Consider the following 16,030-nt stretch of genomic DNA (forward strand, 5'->3'; position numbering starts at 1 on the left):
GGCTGCTGCTGTAATGAGCTGCCATTGAGAGGAGGTGTGTCTCCGGCCAACCAGCACACGCCTCTCCTTAAATACTCCGCCAGCTGATGGAGATGATCAGACACACCACTGCGGAGCGGCGGCCAAGTTAACACCTGGGAGAGAAATACAAAGAACCAAACAGAAAGTTGGAAAAAGTATAGAGAGAGAGAGAGAGAGAGAGAGAGATACAGAGAGAGACAGAGACATAGAGAGAGAGAGAGAGAGAGAGAGATCCACGGCTGTAATTAGACCCCCTAATCAAGGTGAATTCATGTCTGTATTTTCCCCGCAGATCTACTGGTGAGTACTCGCATCTTTTTCCCCACTTTTCTTTTACTTTCTATATTTGTGAGCAGAAGTGTGACTTGATTAGAACTTTGCTTAGAATCAGGTATCAAACGCCTACTCTTGTGTTTTGCTTTGCACCTGACAGGTAGATGCGGTTTGTTCTTGCTTGGTGATTTCCCTCAGAAGAGCCACCTTCTTTGTAACACCCACACTTGTTTCCCTTCTTTATATTTTCTGTGGGGTGTTGCACCTTGAAATTGGAAATTTCATGACACACTGATTCGGGGGGAAGGAAAAAGAAAATTCTAGGTCTCACTTTTATTTATTTATTTATCATTGAGCAAATGGTTGCCAGATTCTAGCTGGATAAATGTTGCTGCATGTGCCAATTTAGAAAAAAGGTCACGTGGTCACACTGCCTTCTGTCTCAGCTATTCTAGGGATAAAATGCACTTTAAATAATAAAAATAAAATATCTACCTCGCAGCACGCAGGCTTACTTTGCTGTATCCTTAAATATTTGAGTGAAGTAAGACGCTGCTTTCAGTCCTTGGTGTTTAATGCTGCAGGTGCAGTGTAATTGGAGAAGGATGCACTCTTCTCCTATCAATTCCTTATCAGTGACATACCAATATGGCATAGCATATAGCACCCTAACTGGTTGATTTATTTCCAGTCACAGGAATGTTGAGTGCATCTTGGAAGCCTCTTTCTCTTATCTGTGAATGTTTTCCTGTCTGTAGAGAGGATATGCAAGTGGCTTTGAAACATTGTTTTCGCGAACACTGCTCAAACCTCAGCAGGCTTCTGGCTGTCTCTACCAGGAAGTTCAGTCGACCTCTTTACTGTAACCACACTTCGCTTTCTCATCTGTGCTCACTTACATTGGTTCTATGCTCGTCTGCTCTGCATGCTGCAACTTTCACTTAGCCCATTAGATGTCTGCACTGTGACTTTCGCTCTGTGTGAATAGGACATCTTTCTCAAAACAATTGCTGTATCCCACCTAACGGCATTACAGAATATATAGAAAACACATAAGGTTAAGAGTTTCCCCCCCCACGCCAATCTTTAAGATTGCTATATGGCAGTGGAGTAGTAACTGATCCATGATGTGTTTTCAGTGCCAGACTCAACCCAAAGGAATCTGGATGCAACCCATTCATTCCAGCACACGTCTGGGGGGGGGGGGTCTTACTCACTCCCTGCACCTCCCACATACCTGCAGAGCTGGGTGACTCAACTGGTGGAGCGTCAGCAGCTTTTCCCTGTCGCCACACAGGCTGAGATTTATGATGATGATAGTAGTAGTAGTAAGAACTGCAGGGTGCCGGAGGGGAAACAATGGTGATAACGCAATGTGCATATTCCCCTCTTGTGCTTTGAGATGGTTGCGAAGTTCTACATGGCCTTGGTCTTTTTTTTTTTTTTTTTTTCCATGGTCGCGAGACAGGTGGATGAACCAGTGTCATGCTTAGTTAATGACGGTCAGTCATTGTGCATCTTGACTGTTTATAGATAAAGATGTAGAGCCAGTGTTCCAGAAGGACCGTAACAACTAACTCTGTTAAAATGTGACTTCTGCCTACCATTGAAAGGAGAGCTACTGGGAGTTATGGTCACTTAATAATAAAGGGTAGGTAGATGTTTTGCAACGCAGGAGGCAACGATCAGAAGGTCATCTTTCCTGCACCTCTGAAGCTTTTAAAAATAGTGCATAATACTCTAGGGCTGCGATTTAAAAAAAAAAAAAAAAAAAAAAAAAAAAAATCGTTTTCATTAATGATAAATGTGCAATTATTCATGATCTAAGATGACGTTTCCAAATTGCTTGTTTAGTTTGATCGTTTGAAGGTATAAAATTTGCAAACCAATTATCTCACACTTGAATACATTTCAAAATTGTTTTTGATGATCAGCTAATAGGCCGACCAATTCATCCCCAAACTCCAGTAATCCTTCCGATCTGTGTTGTGGATGTACCCTGAATGACTGTCTGACTTGTACCTGCTGTCCATCTGTGCCGTGGCTGGATGTGGCATTAGCAAGCTGGCAGGAACGGGTATGCGTTATCTTGACGTGGTCAGGATGATAAGATGTTTACTGTGATCTGACACACCAGCCTCACACAATCAGTCAGTTGAGGCCATTTGACAGGACATATGTGACCGCCAGATGTGTGCTCTTGGTGTAGACACTAATTAACGATCTGTGGTCAATGCTGATCTTTTGCCCTACATGTTCAGATTGCTTTCTTATAGAGAACTCTTAATGTTTCCTCTGTAGGAGTCAAGTATTCCACTCTGTGAGAGGGACTCACTGCTCAGCTCTTCTGCTTGACACTAGAAGCAGTAATGGATGTGACTGTACTCCCCGTATTGTTTGTTTCCTCCCAGGTTCACTTGTTACTTGTGCACCCCCACTTCCTCCTCATTGTGCCCCTTTATGTTTTATTAGGCCGATGTTCTGTTATTCTTAGCCGAGCAGGATGTTTATACGATCCCAGAACAGAAATATGACTGGCAAGGCCTGAGTGTTTATCTTTCTTTCCCTTCCCTCCCTCTCTTCCCTTGCTCAGGTCTTCACTGTCACTGTTCAGCCGCTACGTCCCCACCTCCGCTGCTTTTCTTTGCATGCCTGCCTCACCCCTCATCCCACTCGAAGATGAAATGAGTTCAAGAGCAGCCCCAGCTGACATTATTTTTTCCATGTTAGACCTTGCGTATCCTTCAAGCCTCCCTTTTATTTTTGCGTATCCGTGTATTGTTTCGGCCAAGTATGCCGCGTCGTCTAACTGGTTACGATACAGTGATTCAGCCAGAAGCTTTTCAATTTTCTCACTTATATGTCAATGTTTCCTCATGAAAGAGATGAGGGGTGTGTGTGTGTAAATGTAGGAGTTGGAAAAACTGATTGATGAACACCATTGCTATAGAGGTTAATGATCTTCTGGCTGTGAGTGACTCATGTCACACCATTCCGTCCTCTTCAGGAGGAATTTGTGTTCAATCTGCTTCTTTATTGAGTCTATATGACTTCAATGGGCATATTTCACAAGAGAACGTTAACGTGATCAACAGTGCTTCAAAAGGTTGTCGATGCACAATGTGGAAGCCTAGAAATCCTGCAGGCATGATCAGAAATCAATGCCTAGATCCCTAATCTCCACAGATAAGGGGAGACTCATTTTGTTCTTGAGTTTAAAGTGAGACCTGCTGAATGTTGTGATTGCTACACGAGTATGAAGTTAAATGCTAAAATGTGGTGCAGCACAAGTGGAGAGGCAATGTCTATCAAGGTCACTCACATTTGCTGCCATTTAACTACTGCTCATACCAGATTTGATGCTTATGAATTATTATCTTCATTTCTTAGAGCATGTGATTTCTTCGTTCAAAGGTTACACTTTTTAACAAAATGAAAGCAAAATGTATGAAGATGTTATTTGTCCAGCCCAGTTTGCCTTAATGTTAGCTGAGCTTCCATGTGCAGTGTAAAAATGTTTTAACAATAAACCTATTTTTAATTTAAGGTAATTCATGTTCCAGTAAAGATGGATATTTATAGAGATCATCGTGAAGAGTATTCTCAGTATGAGTCATAAATGCGGACTAAAATACCTAACTGTGCTCTACTTAGAAATTCCAGAGACTATTTCATAATGTACTTGCGGATGAAGTTTATTTTTAAAAGGATGTCTGTTTGTTAGTTAACAGTAGAAAAACTGAAAGCACTTAATCATTTGAATGTTAAATAAACTTTGAGGCAAAGTGTTTTGCTAGATAAATAAGACTGAATGGTGAAATGAATTCTGTGGAACAATGTTCACATAATCACCTTATTTCAAAACCATGTTTTAATCGCCACCACAGTATAATCTCAAAAATAAATTTTTTTTTAAAGGTTCAAAGTAGGTCAAGCATAGTACCCACATCTCTCCCCCCCCAAAACCCCAAGTCCACTAAAACAGATAATGTGAGTGAGCCTCTTGTTTAGCGTCTTCTGTTTTCTTTGTTCCATATAGCCGGTGACCACACAAGCCTGTGGCCGCTGACCACAAGGCACAAGGCTTTAAATAGAGAGCGTGAGAAGGCCGCACAGCATCATGTCCCAAGACAGCGTCCATGCCAGCCCTGGGACCTGCTTCACGGCATTATTTTAAGCTTTACTGTGATAATGCTGGATATCGAATACTCTGAACATTTATAAACAGCCTCTTGGTTCTTTAATCTAAAATGGAAAGTTTGGCCTCGCTCTGATGGAACTGAGTGCCTCATGTTCCACCCCTGTCAAATACCAGAGCACGCCCCCAGCGAGCTCTCACAATGACTGTTCTCTGGTTGCTGGTGCAAGAGCACATCCTCCTGTATTTAGAAAAGGCCACCTTATGCAAGCCACATCATGAGCTGTGCAGCTTTGCAGGGCATTAGCATACAAAGACTGTACTGGCTGCTTGGTGTGTTGTGGTCAAGATGTGCAGAGTATAAACAAAACTGTCTAACATTTGCACGGAAGAACAGTCGCGAGTTCCTGACTTTGACTTTGTGTATGAATATGAACAGTTTGACAGATGTGGTGTTTGCTAGTTTTATCAATGTTAAGCTTTTTGGTTTTTTGGGGGGTTATAATTTAGTGTCTCTTTGTCCATTTTAAAGGTTGTGCGTACTATAGTTTCTCTTGGGATGTCAGGCTAATGCACACATTTTCTCTCCCCGTGTATACCTTGATCACCATTGTGTAGTATCTAATCACACAACTTCTTTTTTTCTTTCAACCCTGCAGCCCAGTGTTTGTGCCCTGCCGAGATATGACTGAGGTGATGATCAACAGCACCCCCATGGAGGACATGAGGCTCAGCCCCAGCAAGGACAGACTCTCCTTCCAGGTAGGACTCACACACACGTATGGCAATGAAACACCACTTCCATCCCAACACCCTACCCGTACATTTCTATTTTAAAAACGTAATATTAAGAAAACATAACAAACAAAAAAACTTGCATCCCTTATTTTTCATACTCGTATGTTAGACATTGGAGGTTATGGTTGGTCACAACTTTAAACATACAAGGGAAATGTGTGGGGAAACTGTAATATACTGCACCCTGTCACAAAAATCAACCCTGCAGATCCAGAGAGATGAGAGAAGCAGCCATCAGGTGTTCTTGACAAGTGTTGCCAGCAGCTTTGTTATACTGTCAGCTCAACAGGGCCGTCTTGAAACAAAACGACTTAAAAACACAGCTGCTTATTTTAGTGTCACATTTTCTATCTAGGGTGAAGGAAGAATTAAAGGACCCAATGTTAATGCTTAAACAATTTTATTGGAGAAGATGATGGAATTGATTGTGAACAGGAAGCTGGCCTAATGGTTAGTGAAGCTGCATCTTAACTGGTGGGCCAGAGTTACGACTGGTGTTGTAAGGTCATTGGTACCAAAATATTCTTGAGGAAGTTTCACCTGGTGAGGCTTTTACAACTCACAGAGCTAAAAGGCCATTGACTTTTTAAAGATAATTGGGTAAATTAATGCAAGATTATATTTTATTAATATGGAAGATATGCATTCATACATCCATAAACCTAATGCAGTAGCCTAATAAGTTGCTGTTTTGTAGATCTAGACTCAGAGGATGTAGACTGACCCAGAGGAAAAGCTGGCTTCCCCAACAGTTCACACCCCAGCTGTGAGTCTGTCTGAGAGGATGAGAGCAGCGGATGTTGGGGGGGGATAAGGCTGCCACTTCTCCACACTTTCCATCTTATATTTCCTCAAATCGGCCTTATGCCAAAGGTCCCAGCCTCTCCTTAGAGAAGCACTGAATGAAGCAGCAGCAGTGTTGCCACCAGTCATTTCCTCCATCATGTGTGCTGGCCGGGGGGGCTTTGACACAAATTGTGTCGCCATTAAATTCCAGCTGGACCTATGAAAGGTATCGAAATGACTTTGACCTATTGTGGAGAAGGGTGAGCAAATGGTAACTGATTTATTGAATTATCATCTCAAAAGGCAATGTCATGATTCAGGCGCATACTGTGCACCCACCGCGCCTTCCAGAAGATCCTAAAATAGCTTGTATTGTGCCGCCTGGCTGATGTGTGTCGCTTCCTCCCACTGGAAGTGAAACAAGTTATGACATGTTGGCTATGGGGTCCAAAGGCAAGGTCATTTACTGCCCAACTCCCCTCGGTGCTGACGCACAGTGAGGATCGGTGATGCAAGCCAGGGAATGGAGATACACGCAGGCATTGGACGTGAAGAGACATGCACACGAGTATAATCACACCACTTGGTGTGGCCTCTATATGCAGCTGTTTTCGGAAAATGTTAAAGCCGCAGATATACACATACATCATTTCATAACCTTACAAATTGTCCGATTCAGAAGCCATCTATATCTATAGCTATAGCATTTTGTCTTTTCCTCCCTTCTCCTCTGTCTCCTATGGAATTCTTGGACACAGCTGGATCCCCTCTATCTTTTCTCGTCTCAGTCTCTCTCCTGCCTCCATCTAATACTTTCTTTCCACTCGGCTCTCTGCCCAGACAGCGACATAGTTTTCTCCACCCCCCACCCTCCAATGTCTTGGAAGTGAAATATGCAGGTCTAAAAATATTCATCCACTTTATCCAAACAACAGCAAAAAAAATGCTGTTCTTGGACCAGGAGTGGCAGGCTTTTTCCCCTGGGCCATTTCTCTGGTTCCTGAGAACCGTGAGTCTGAGGTTGATGTCCAATCTCGCAGGACAGGGAATGCATGTAATCTCTCGTCAGAATGTCTCTCATGCCCTTCAGTTTAGATCCAAACCTTTGAGTGTGACACGCTGCATTTATAAGCAGACATATCAGTCTGGATTTGCAGATAATGCGGCTGATTTCATGTTCTTTCCTAAACCTTTTTTTCCAAACTCAATCTCCACAGGAATATAAAATGTTCAACTCTAAATGCTGATGGTTTTAGGGATGGATGTTTTATTCAAACACAAATCATGTCGCAGTAAACCTTTCACCTATTTTGTGTTTTTACTGTTTATTTGAAATGCCCTGATTATGCTCTTGTATAATCTTCTGAGTAGTGGGTGATGTGGTACTGGATGAGTTTGTAAGCAGCTACAAGCTGCTTGGCACAGTGCCCTCCCAAGCATTAAGATTAAACATGATGCAGCATTTACTGTTAGTCTCACTAGACATGCCTCATTTGCCCATACACAGCCCCTAATTTCATGTGCAATTTGTTTTTGAGTGAGCACCTATGTGAAGAGCTAGCTTGGCTTTAAGAGGAATGTGGGCTGGGCAAGAGCAGGTATGCCACTTGGATTTTAAGCAACCACTTCCCATCACAGATGTTTAGTCTGCACATCACTTCCTTCACAGTTGTTTAGCCTTGTAGCGGTGCCTGCAACACTTCTACAAGGCTCAAGACTAAGTTCTGGTATCCCTGAGTCTACTGCACACTTAGCACTGATCAGAAATATGCTCACAAATCATTTAATGTCTTACAACAGGGGAAAGCTGAATCTCCTAGATTGAAGCGGCCTGCTCTGCTATTCAGAATACAAAGTCTATTTATCAGTGAAACCATTAAAGTGGCCCTATTATGCTTTCCCACCTTTTCCTTCTTCTTTAGTGTGATATATATTAATATTAATAATATTAATTATATTAATTTAAAAAAAACATGTAAAAGGTCTGTAGAGTGTAAAACCTGAAGTCCACGCCTAAAAGGAGTCGCCCTCCCCCTCAGAAACACTGCTCCTGAGCTGCCTGAAACGGCTCCATTGCAGTATCTCCATTTCTGTAACTTTATGAGGTCACAATGTAACAGAAGTCACATAAAACTCTCCGGCTAGATTGGCCCACCCTCAAACATAAAACAAAAAGAGTTAAAGTCCACATCTACCATGGTGTAGTGGATAAGACAGCAGTCTGTGACCCAGGAGATCTGGGGTTTGAACCCTGTTGTGAGCTATTGTTCATTTGTCATTCTCTGGAGGGAGTGTTTTTGAAATGTGAAACATTGACCAATCACAACAGAGCGGGCTAGCTGACCAATCAGCATACTTTGCTTTCTGGAGGGAGGAGAGCGCCACAACGGAGCATTTCAGAGAGAGGGTGAGAAGAGGTTCTGCAGGATGAGGAAAAACAAGGCGGATTATGAGCAATAACGCATGTGAACATGTAACTGTAACTTGCGATAAAAATATGCACCCGGAAAATAGCATAATAGGACCTGTTTTTAATAACCAGTATTTCACCCTTGTCTTTCCTCTTTAGATATTCCCAGATCCCTCAGACTTTGACCGTTGCTGTAAACTCAAAGATCGTCTGCCGTCCATTGTGGTTGAGCCGACAGAGGGAGAAGTCGAGAGTGGGGAGCTTCGCTGGCCTCCAGAGGAGTTTCTGGTCAGTGAGGAGGAAGAAGAGGAAGAGGAAGAAGAGCAGCAGAATAATGCCAGCATCCCAAATGGACAGCCAACACAGAATTCTCAGCACTAGAGGCTGTGTTGCAGCGCCCCATATTCCCTTCGTTTCCTCTTTCTTTCTGATAGACTCTCCTCTTCCCACACTGGTTACACCTCGGCGCTCCAAAAATACTGGCAGACACCCATTCAGTTTTTCTTGATGCCATGTCGTTGCCCCTCGACATCAAAGCAATACACAAAGGTAACGCACTTTCTCGTAAAATAATTTATCCACCTGGACTGCAAACCCGCCAAATCACACTTGAAAAGAACAGACACGCACACCTCCAACCTACACTCATTTCCTTCCATGCCTACCACCGTGTGTGTCTCGGCCCAAAAAGGATGCCCTGTTGGACAGCGGCAGCTCAGTGCTCCATGGACAGCTCTTAACACTGCAGGAGGCTAACACTGCTCTGTACTTTACTTCAAAGTGGCTGGCGTCATGACCCCAGAGACTTCATAATCTCATACAGAACTATTGTGGTGCCCTTGGATTATCACCTACAGCGACACTGTCCATACTTGTGCTAAATTTCTGGAGTGATATGTTAATTATTGTGATCGCCACTGCTGTCTATAGATTTGTCTGTTTCTGAGAAGTGATTGTTTTGTTATTTGTCTGTTTTTTGAGAAGTGGGTGTTTTGTGTAAAATGTTACCAGGATCCCAACCCCCTTGTCTAAAAGATTATTTGACTTTATGTCCGGCAATCACAGATATAAAGTAACCTGGAATAAGTTTAGAGAAATGAGCAGAAATTGATAGAAAATAAACCAGCATGCCCTGCTAAGCTCGTGCATACATTCATTTTGCAAAAAAGCTTGTAGTGCAGTGAGGGCAACATGATATGATCCCCCCTCCTCACATTGACCTCCTGCGAGCAGTGTGACAAACAGTACTTGGATGACAAAGCAAAAAATGGAACAACATTGAGAACAAACGAAAGCAAGTTTATTGTTCCATAGGGCAAAGCTGAGTAAGGACTGCAAATTGTATTTTCTTGGGGGAAAAAAAGCAGTTGTTGAAGCAATGTACAGACCCATTGAAGGATGTGTAAATACTTGTTCCCATTGCGCCGACCCCAGAGGCCTTCTAGTGCGCTGAACATGTTTGTACTTTGGGTTCGGTTTACTTTTTAGAGAGACGGACTGAGAACTGAAAGTCTTTCCTAGTCTTCCTTTTCATTTTGAAAACAGCCATACTTTTGACACCGTGAAGTTCACAAATAAGGCTATATCTGACAGTATTAAATTCTTGGTCGATACAATACTCTGTTTTAATCTGGATGTTTGCCATAAACTGTTGATGAGAAATTGTATTCGTTCTCCGGTAGCAATTTCTGTTTTTATTTAACTGCTCTGCAATTTCAGAAGTCGGTGTTCTTTTGTTCACTCTTTAAATCACCACTTATTGTTGTGGAACAAGTCTCATTGGTAAATTTGTGGAAAATATTTCACTTTTGTGTACACTATGAAATCCTGTTGTACAAGCTTGATTGAGATGTCTGTTCTTTTTGTAAATTCTCATTTGAGTGGCATTAGGGCTGTGTACAGAACATCTCTCTCTTTCTCCTGTCTGTCACCTACAGGTCCCACGTTGTTTTTGTAAAGCTCAGGGAGATTAGCCGCCATCTTTCTCTTGTTTTTTTTTTTTTTTTTTTTTGTATTTAGACCACTTTTCTCTGTGACTATTACAGAGGCTGTAAATAAACATTTGAATTTGCTATCCAACTGTGTGACTCTGCTGTGAGAATAATTGACTGTGTAGAGTTTTTGCCATTTTATGGTACAAGATGAAGTATATTAGTCTTTTACAGGGCTAATCCCTCAGTGAATTTAAAGTATTGTTTCCAAGAGACTCTACTTCTGTTTTTACTTTCATTTTACTTTATGTGAACTCCCCCCCGCTTCTTTTCCCTTCTCACTTCACCTGCAGTGGTTACAGAAAAGCTGCATGACTTCCTGCTCGGCATCTCTCACATACAGAATCTCTCTCTACGAATACAGATATGTGTATGAAATGTCTATATGTAGAAGCGAGAACAGGCCACATGCTACTTCCTGTCTTAAGCTTGCACACATGCACACGATCTAATTCCTTGATGCAAAATCTAATTCCTGAGCAATGAACGGCTTTTGTTTCTAAGTTCTTTTTTAAACTACATTATTAAAAATATTCAAATGAAGCTATTCAGCATTATGGAGACCATTGGTTTGACCTACCAATCTTTGGGAGCTTTTTTCAAAGTGAGAAATACTGTGGATAGTACAGGGTATAAAAGTCTTTGGAAGCAACTCCTCACATTCTACCCGTAAACACTCACCACAATGATCCAAGACTAATAAAATGTGGTTGAGTGGAAAAGCTCTAAAGGGGAACTGGGGCATTTACAGGAATAAACAAAGCTTTCTGATCATTGTTACAATGGAAACTTCTCAGGTGATTTTCTGCTGTGTGCTGTATTAATGACCCGATAGGTCAAGTTTGATTGCCAAGTACCGGGAACAGTCCATCAGAGTTGTAGGGCCTTTGGAGGGCCAAGATCCTGACAGATTTTGCATGGTGGTACTCTCAGGGCCTTCTGGTCACTTCCTGGAAGGGGAACAATGAACTGACATTCTATCCTACTTCCTTCTTCCTGGAAAAAAATGGAACATAAAGAGTTATTAATAGCCCCCAGCTGATAATGGTGGTCAGCAGCAGAGTGTGTGTTGGGCCAAGAGAGCGAGTAAGAGCCCTCTGAAAAGGTTAGAAAAGGAATGTCCTTTGTCCCTCTCTTAAAAACTGCTCCTTAATCTCAGTGGAAAATGTCATGAGATCACGGGAAAGAAAAAATTATAAGAAGTTAAAAAAGGACAACCGCAGTCCTTTGACGGATTATCTGAACCCGCATCCAGCTACGCAACCATGTGACGTCATTAAGACACCTCTGAACTTTGCGAACTTTTCTTTTTAAAGATTACTGGGGGGAATAGTGAGAAAGCACTATAACAATACTTCAGTTTGAATAAAAGGGGTCCAGTGTTTCTGGGATTAAAGAGATATGAAATGAAAGCCCTGAAGCAGCTTTCCATAGCATTTTGACATTTGAGCATCCCTTATCTTCTCAACTGATTAACTCAGAAGGGACCCTTGGCAATTAAAGACTCCTTTAATGCAACCGGTAATTGAAATTAGATTTTCCCCTTCAAACCTGATTGAAACCCTAAAAATATGTATTGCCGTCATTGCAACACCCAGAAAGATCTCACTTTAAAGGCCCTGGAGACCTATTTTCTCAATCAGCTTCTAATGAATGTTTGGGTCATCAAATCAACATTTTCTGCAGTCTTTTCTTATTTTCTGTACTTTCACACTGGTTCGAAGTTTGGATAAAGCTAATGTGACATACTTTCATGCACCAAACACCATTTAGTCATAATCATAATGACAGTTGGCGTGTATGTTGGCACTATTAAAAACTGCCAAGCTACCCGGCTACTGGCTTCAGTTTCATATTTACTGTATTTCATATTTAGTGTGGAATCTATCTTATATCTAACTCTGCAATAAACCCAATGAGGATATTTCCCAAAATATCCAACTATTTCGTTACACTTTTAATAAATAACTCTTAAGTATGTTTTTCCCACTAACTTGACATTGTATTGCTTCTTTAGTCATGGCTATTTAATGTTATAAAAAGAGAAAATGTATTATTGATTTAAATTCAACTTTTCAGGGGTTTAATCTTATTTTGCCCTTGTGAACATGCACTCATGTTTTAGTGATTTTTCTGAGTGCAGATTTTAATCATTTTATCTCTTGTGTGAAAGTATTTATTTTTTTCTCCCAAACACTCGGCTGGTGGTCAGAGGTGACAGCATTTACGGTGAGATGAGTGAGAGTCACTGAGTACTCAGTGACATGGGGGAATGGAGTGTGTCTCGCACACCACTGTCGGCGTGAGACACAGTATCTTTAAAAAGTGTGTGTGAGAGCGTGTGTGCCTAGCTATGTATTAAAACTGTTGTCAGAGCCCTCTGAGTGAAGTCACTGATAGCTCTTCTAGCTCATTCTTGGAATTCTTTCCAATGGAAACAATCCCATCGCTGATCCCAGTGTGTCAGCAGAGTCTGACCTGCCAACCCCTGAATTCTCCCTGACTCCCAACTATAGTCCGCATTAACACTGTTTCACAGTCACCCCTCTGCACATAAACTCACACCATGTACCCATAACATAACCCCCTCCCTCTACAATCTGGTATGTCATGAGGAGAAAAATAATGCTTATCCAGCGAACTCTTTTTCCACTCCCTCTCTTCACTTTTTTTTCCTCCGATGTCGTTGTTTTCGTTTTCTTGTTCTTTCTATTTTTTGCTCTCCCAGACTTTTAGCCCATTCTGTTGTTTCAGCAAGTTTCCCATACTTACATGACAGTAGAAATGTACTCTGCATTCCCACAGTGCAGGTTATGTAAGTTACCATTTCATTATGAACAGTGCCCCTGTTCTTATAACCTTGCTATTTCAGTGCTGAAACCTTTTTGTATAAGCCCACCAAGGTTTATGTGCATGCATTACTGTGTCTATGTGTTTGTGCAAAGCTTGCAAGGGGGCACATGTGCGCGGAGGTTTTATGTATAACCGTGTCTGTTATTATGATGAGTGCCATGTGCGTAAGGGAAAGATTCTTTTCCCATGGTTCCTCAAGTGTGAGAAGAAAGTAGAGCTCTCAGGACATGAAGCAAAAACTCTGCTGGTTATTTATAACCTGTCTGGAAACGGCCCACCAAGCGTAGACACATATCTGGCACCGTCAACAAGGGAAGAGCTAGAATAAGATACGCTGAGAGGCACACTACAAGGAGGGAGGATAAAAGGTGACGGGGTCAGGGAAGGAAAATGAAGGATGTTGAGGAGGTAAAAGTACTGCACCATGACATGGATTAACGACAGGTTAGAGACCCCTTGTCTCACTTGGTGGCCAACGTAGATAAGACTTGATGAGATAAGGCAAAATGCAACCATTGGAAAAATGACACTTGGGAACTTGCTTAGTGTTACCATACCCTCATACAATTTAGCAAATGTACTTTCCAAATGACACTACATACCGCATGGATAGAATGAAATGGAAAAAGAGAAATGCATTAAACTTCTAGAAGTCAGTTTGTTGTAATATGTCCTTTTCCTGAATTTATCATTGACATTTGGAAACTCAACGGTGCTATAAGCAGTGTTGAGGAGAAACTACTGACATGGAAATAAATAAATAAATTACAAAAGAAAAAATTGTAATTAGTTACAGATACTGAAAAACAGTATGTTATTTAATTACAATTACTAAACAAAATGTTGGTGGTTAAAAAGGTGCTACATCCGTATATATTATTTTTGGTAAAAAGCTTTTATGTGGAACATAATGTTCAATCTTAATTGAAATTATAATGAAGAACTTTCAATAAGAGTTTGACAATAATCGGTGCTGAGTACTGTTGTGAGGTTTACACTACCTGGTTAAAGTGTATGTTTTTGGGACTGTTTTAGCTGTATTGCCCAGTTTAAAACATGTATTATAAAAGTAATCAAATGTAATAAGTTAATTGCTTTTCCCAAAGTAATTAAAATAGTTACTTAACTTCAATCTTAAAAGGGTAACTAGCAATCTTCTTCTTAACACTGGCATTGTCATACACTAACTGAGAACAGCAGACCACAAAGTAGTGATTGCTATTTAAAACAAAGCCCGGACAACATCGAGATTAATCAGAGTCAAGCATTCTCAATACTCTTACAAACTGCTGCACGTCAGCAAACCAGCCTTTGAAGACGTAACGCAACTTCTGAACTCACAACCACAGCACATATTTGGACAGACAAGTCTGAGCACCCAGGGCCTTGTTCTCTATTTAACAGGGTGACGCAAGGTGCACCGCCATCTCATCGTCAAGATTTTAAAAGTTTGATCAACACAAGTCTGCTGCCGTCCGCACTATACTGTAGTGGTGTGCTCACATGCTAAGCCACAGGCTGCTGCTCTTCCATAGGCTGTTGTTGATATAATAGACAGCCTATGACCCAGCCACTCTAATCCGTATTGCCTGGAGACCACGATGGAAAATTGGGGGAAAGAAAGAAGAATTAGGACCAAGACATAGACAGAGATAACACACAGAGATGAAGATGCGAAACTGGAACTACGCTGCTGTTACAGGTGTAAGGCCGAGACATGTTGTAAATGTGAAGACTAAGTGATGTGAAAGAGAAGAAGACTCAAGTTAAATCATCCATGTCCTCTCTTTGAACTAACCACAAAAGCACAAGAGGTCACTAAAGGCAAGAATGTTTAAAAAAAACAAACTAGAGGAGTTTTTTCCCCAATAAAGCCTTGTTAAAGTGCTATCAATAGACTCCATTAAAAGCAAAACAAAACATAGTGTACAATGCCTGAAACAAGTCACTCTGTTTCTCCCACATGAACTTATGTAAGTGGAATGGCACGTCTAAAATGAATTAATGTTTCTGGCCTCTACATTCATCTGTTGCATGTCTTACCTCCCATGTCGCTTTTATCAGCAAACATAGCTTAAGTGTACATGTTTTATGTTTTTCATGGATTAAAACAACCGTGATTCTTACCAGAGGGGTTTAGATATTTGCAATTCTCAAAGGGAATATGATTAGGAGTAACTGATCAAATTGCTTTTACTAAATTATCTCGGACAAGCGTCATTAATCATGCGGACGTGCTTCTCTTTTGAAGGTGAGTTGGCACTAAACTGAAAAAATGAGAGCTTGTTTCAAAGCAAAGTTTTTCCGTTCCCCTCTGAAGTGATGCGTTGACCCTCGAGAAGTTTATACTGACAAAGCTATACAGTTCACTCAGTCTCTCAGATAGAGTGCATGCCATAGGGAGCAGGTCATGGAAAAGACTTGAGTTTGACTAAGTGTACTCTCTCTTTTACCTTGTCTGTCAGTCTGACTCAACCTCACACACACACAAACACACACACACACACACACACACACACACACACACACACACACACACATGCTCGGATACGCTCAGACACATTGACCAATCTACGCACACACACATCACTGACTGCTGAGGTAATTTGTAACAGTAGAACACCTCATAACTGTGGGTAAAAGAAACAAATGACACATGCTAGGATTTATAATACTTTAAAAGGCTATGTTGGGAGACTCAGTCGGGTAGTATATCATCAATACCATGCTTGAGATTTGAATGAGATCTGACATATTATT

At 41.3% G+C, this 16,030-nt stretch overlaps 1 protein-coding gene across 1 annotated transcript; it reads left to right on the top strand.

Annotated features, from left to right (window-relative positions):
* Positions 1 to 277: 277 nt before the first annotated feature.
* On the top strand, positions 278 to 10,505 carry lbh (LBH regulator of WNT signaling pathway). Its single transcript, XM_054613868.1, has 3 exons — positions 278 to 321; positions 5,092 to 5,194; positions 8,586 to 10,505. The coding sequence occupies exons 1-3, from the start codon at positions 293 to 295 to the stop codon at positions 8,805 to 8,807; spliced, it is 354 nt and encodes a 117-aa protein (XP_054469843.1). The 5' UTR covers positions 278 to 292; the 3' UTR covers positions 8,808 to 10,505.
* The last annotated feature ends 5,525 nt before the right edge of the window (positions 10,506 to 16,030 follow it).

Source organism: Anoplopoma fimbria, chromosome 15, assembly GCF_027596085.1.
Source record: "Anoplopoma fimbria isolate UVic2021 breed Golden Eagle Sablefish chromosome 15, Afim_UVic_2022, whole genome shotgun sequence".
Lineage (NCBI taxonomy): Eukaryota > Metazoa > Chordata > Actinopteri > Perciformes > Anoplopomatidae > Anoplopoma > Anoplopoma fimbria.

Excerpts from the sequence above, each read along its gene's own strand:
- lbh (XM_054613868.1), top strand. The coding sequence starts at position 293 with ATGTCTGTATTTTCCCCGCAGATCTACTG. Across the intron at positions 322-5,091 it reads TTTTCCCCGCAGATCTACTG|CCCAGTGTTTGTGCCCTGCC; the intron begins GTGAGTACTCGC and ends TCAACCCTGCAG. Across the intron at positions 5,195-8,585 it reads AGGACAGACTCTCCTTCCAG|ATATTCCCAGATCCCTCAGA; the intron begins GTAGGACTCACA and ends TTTCCTCTTTAG.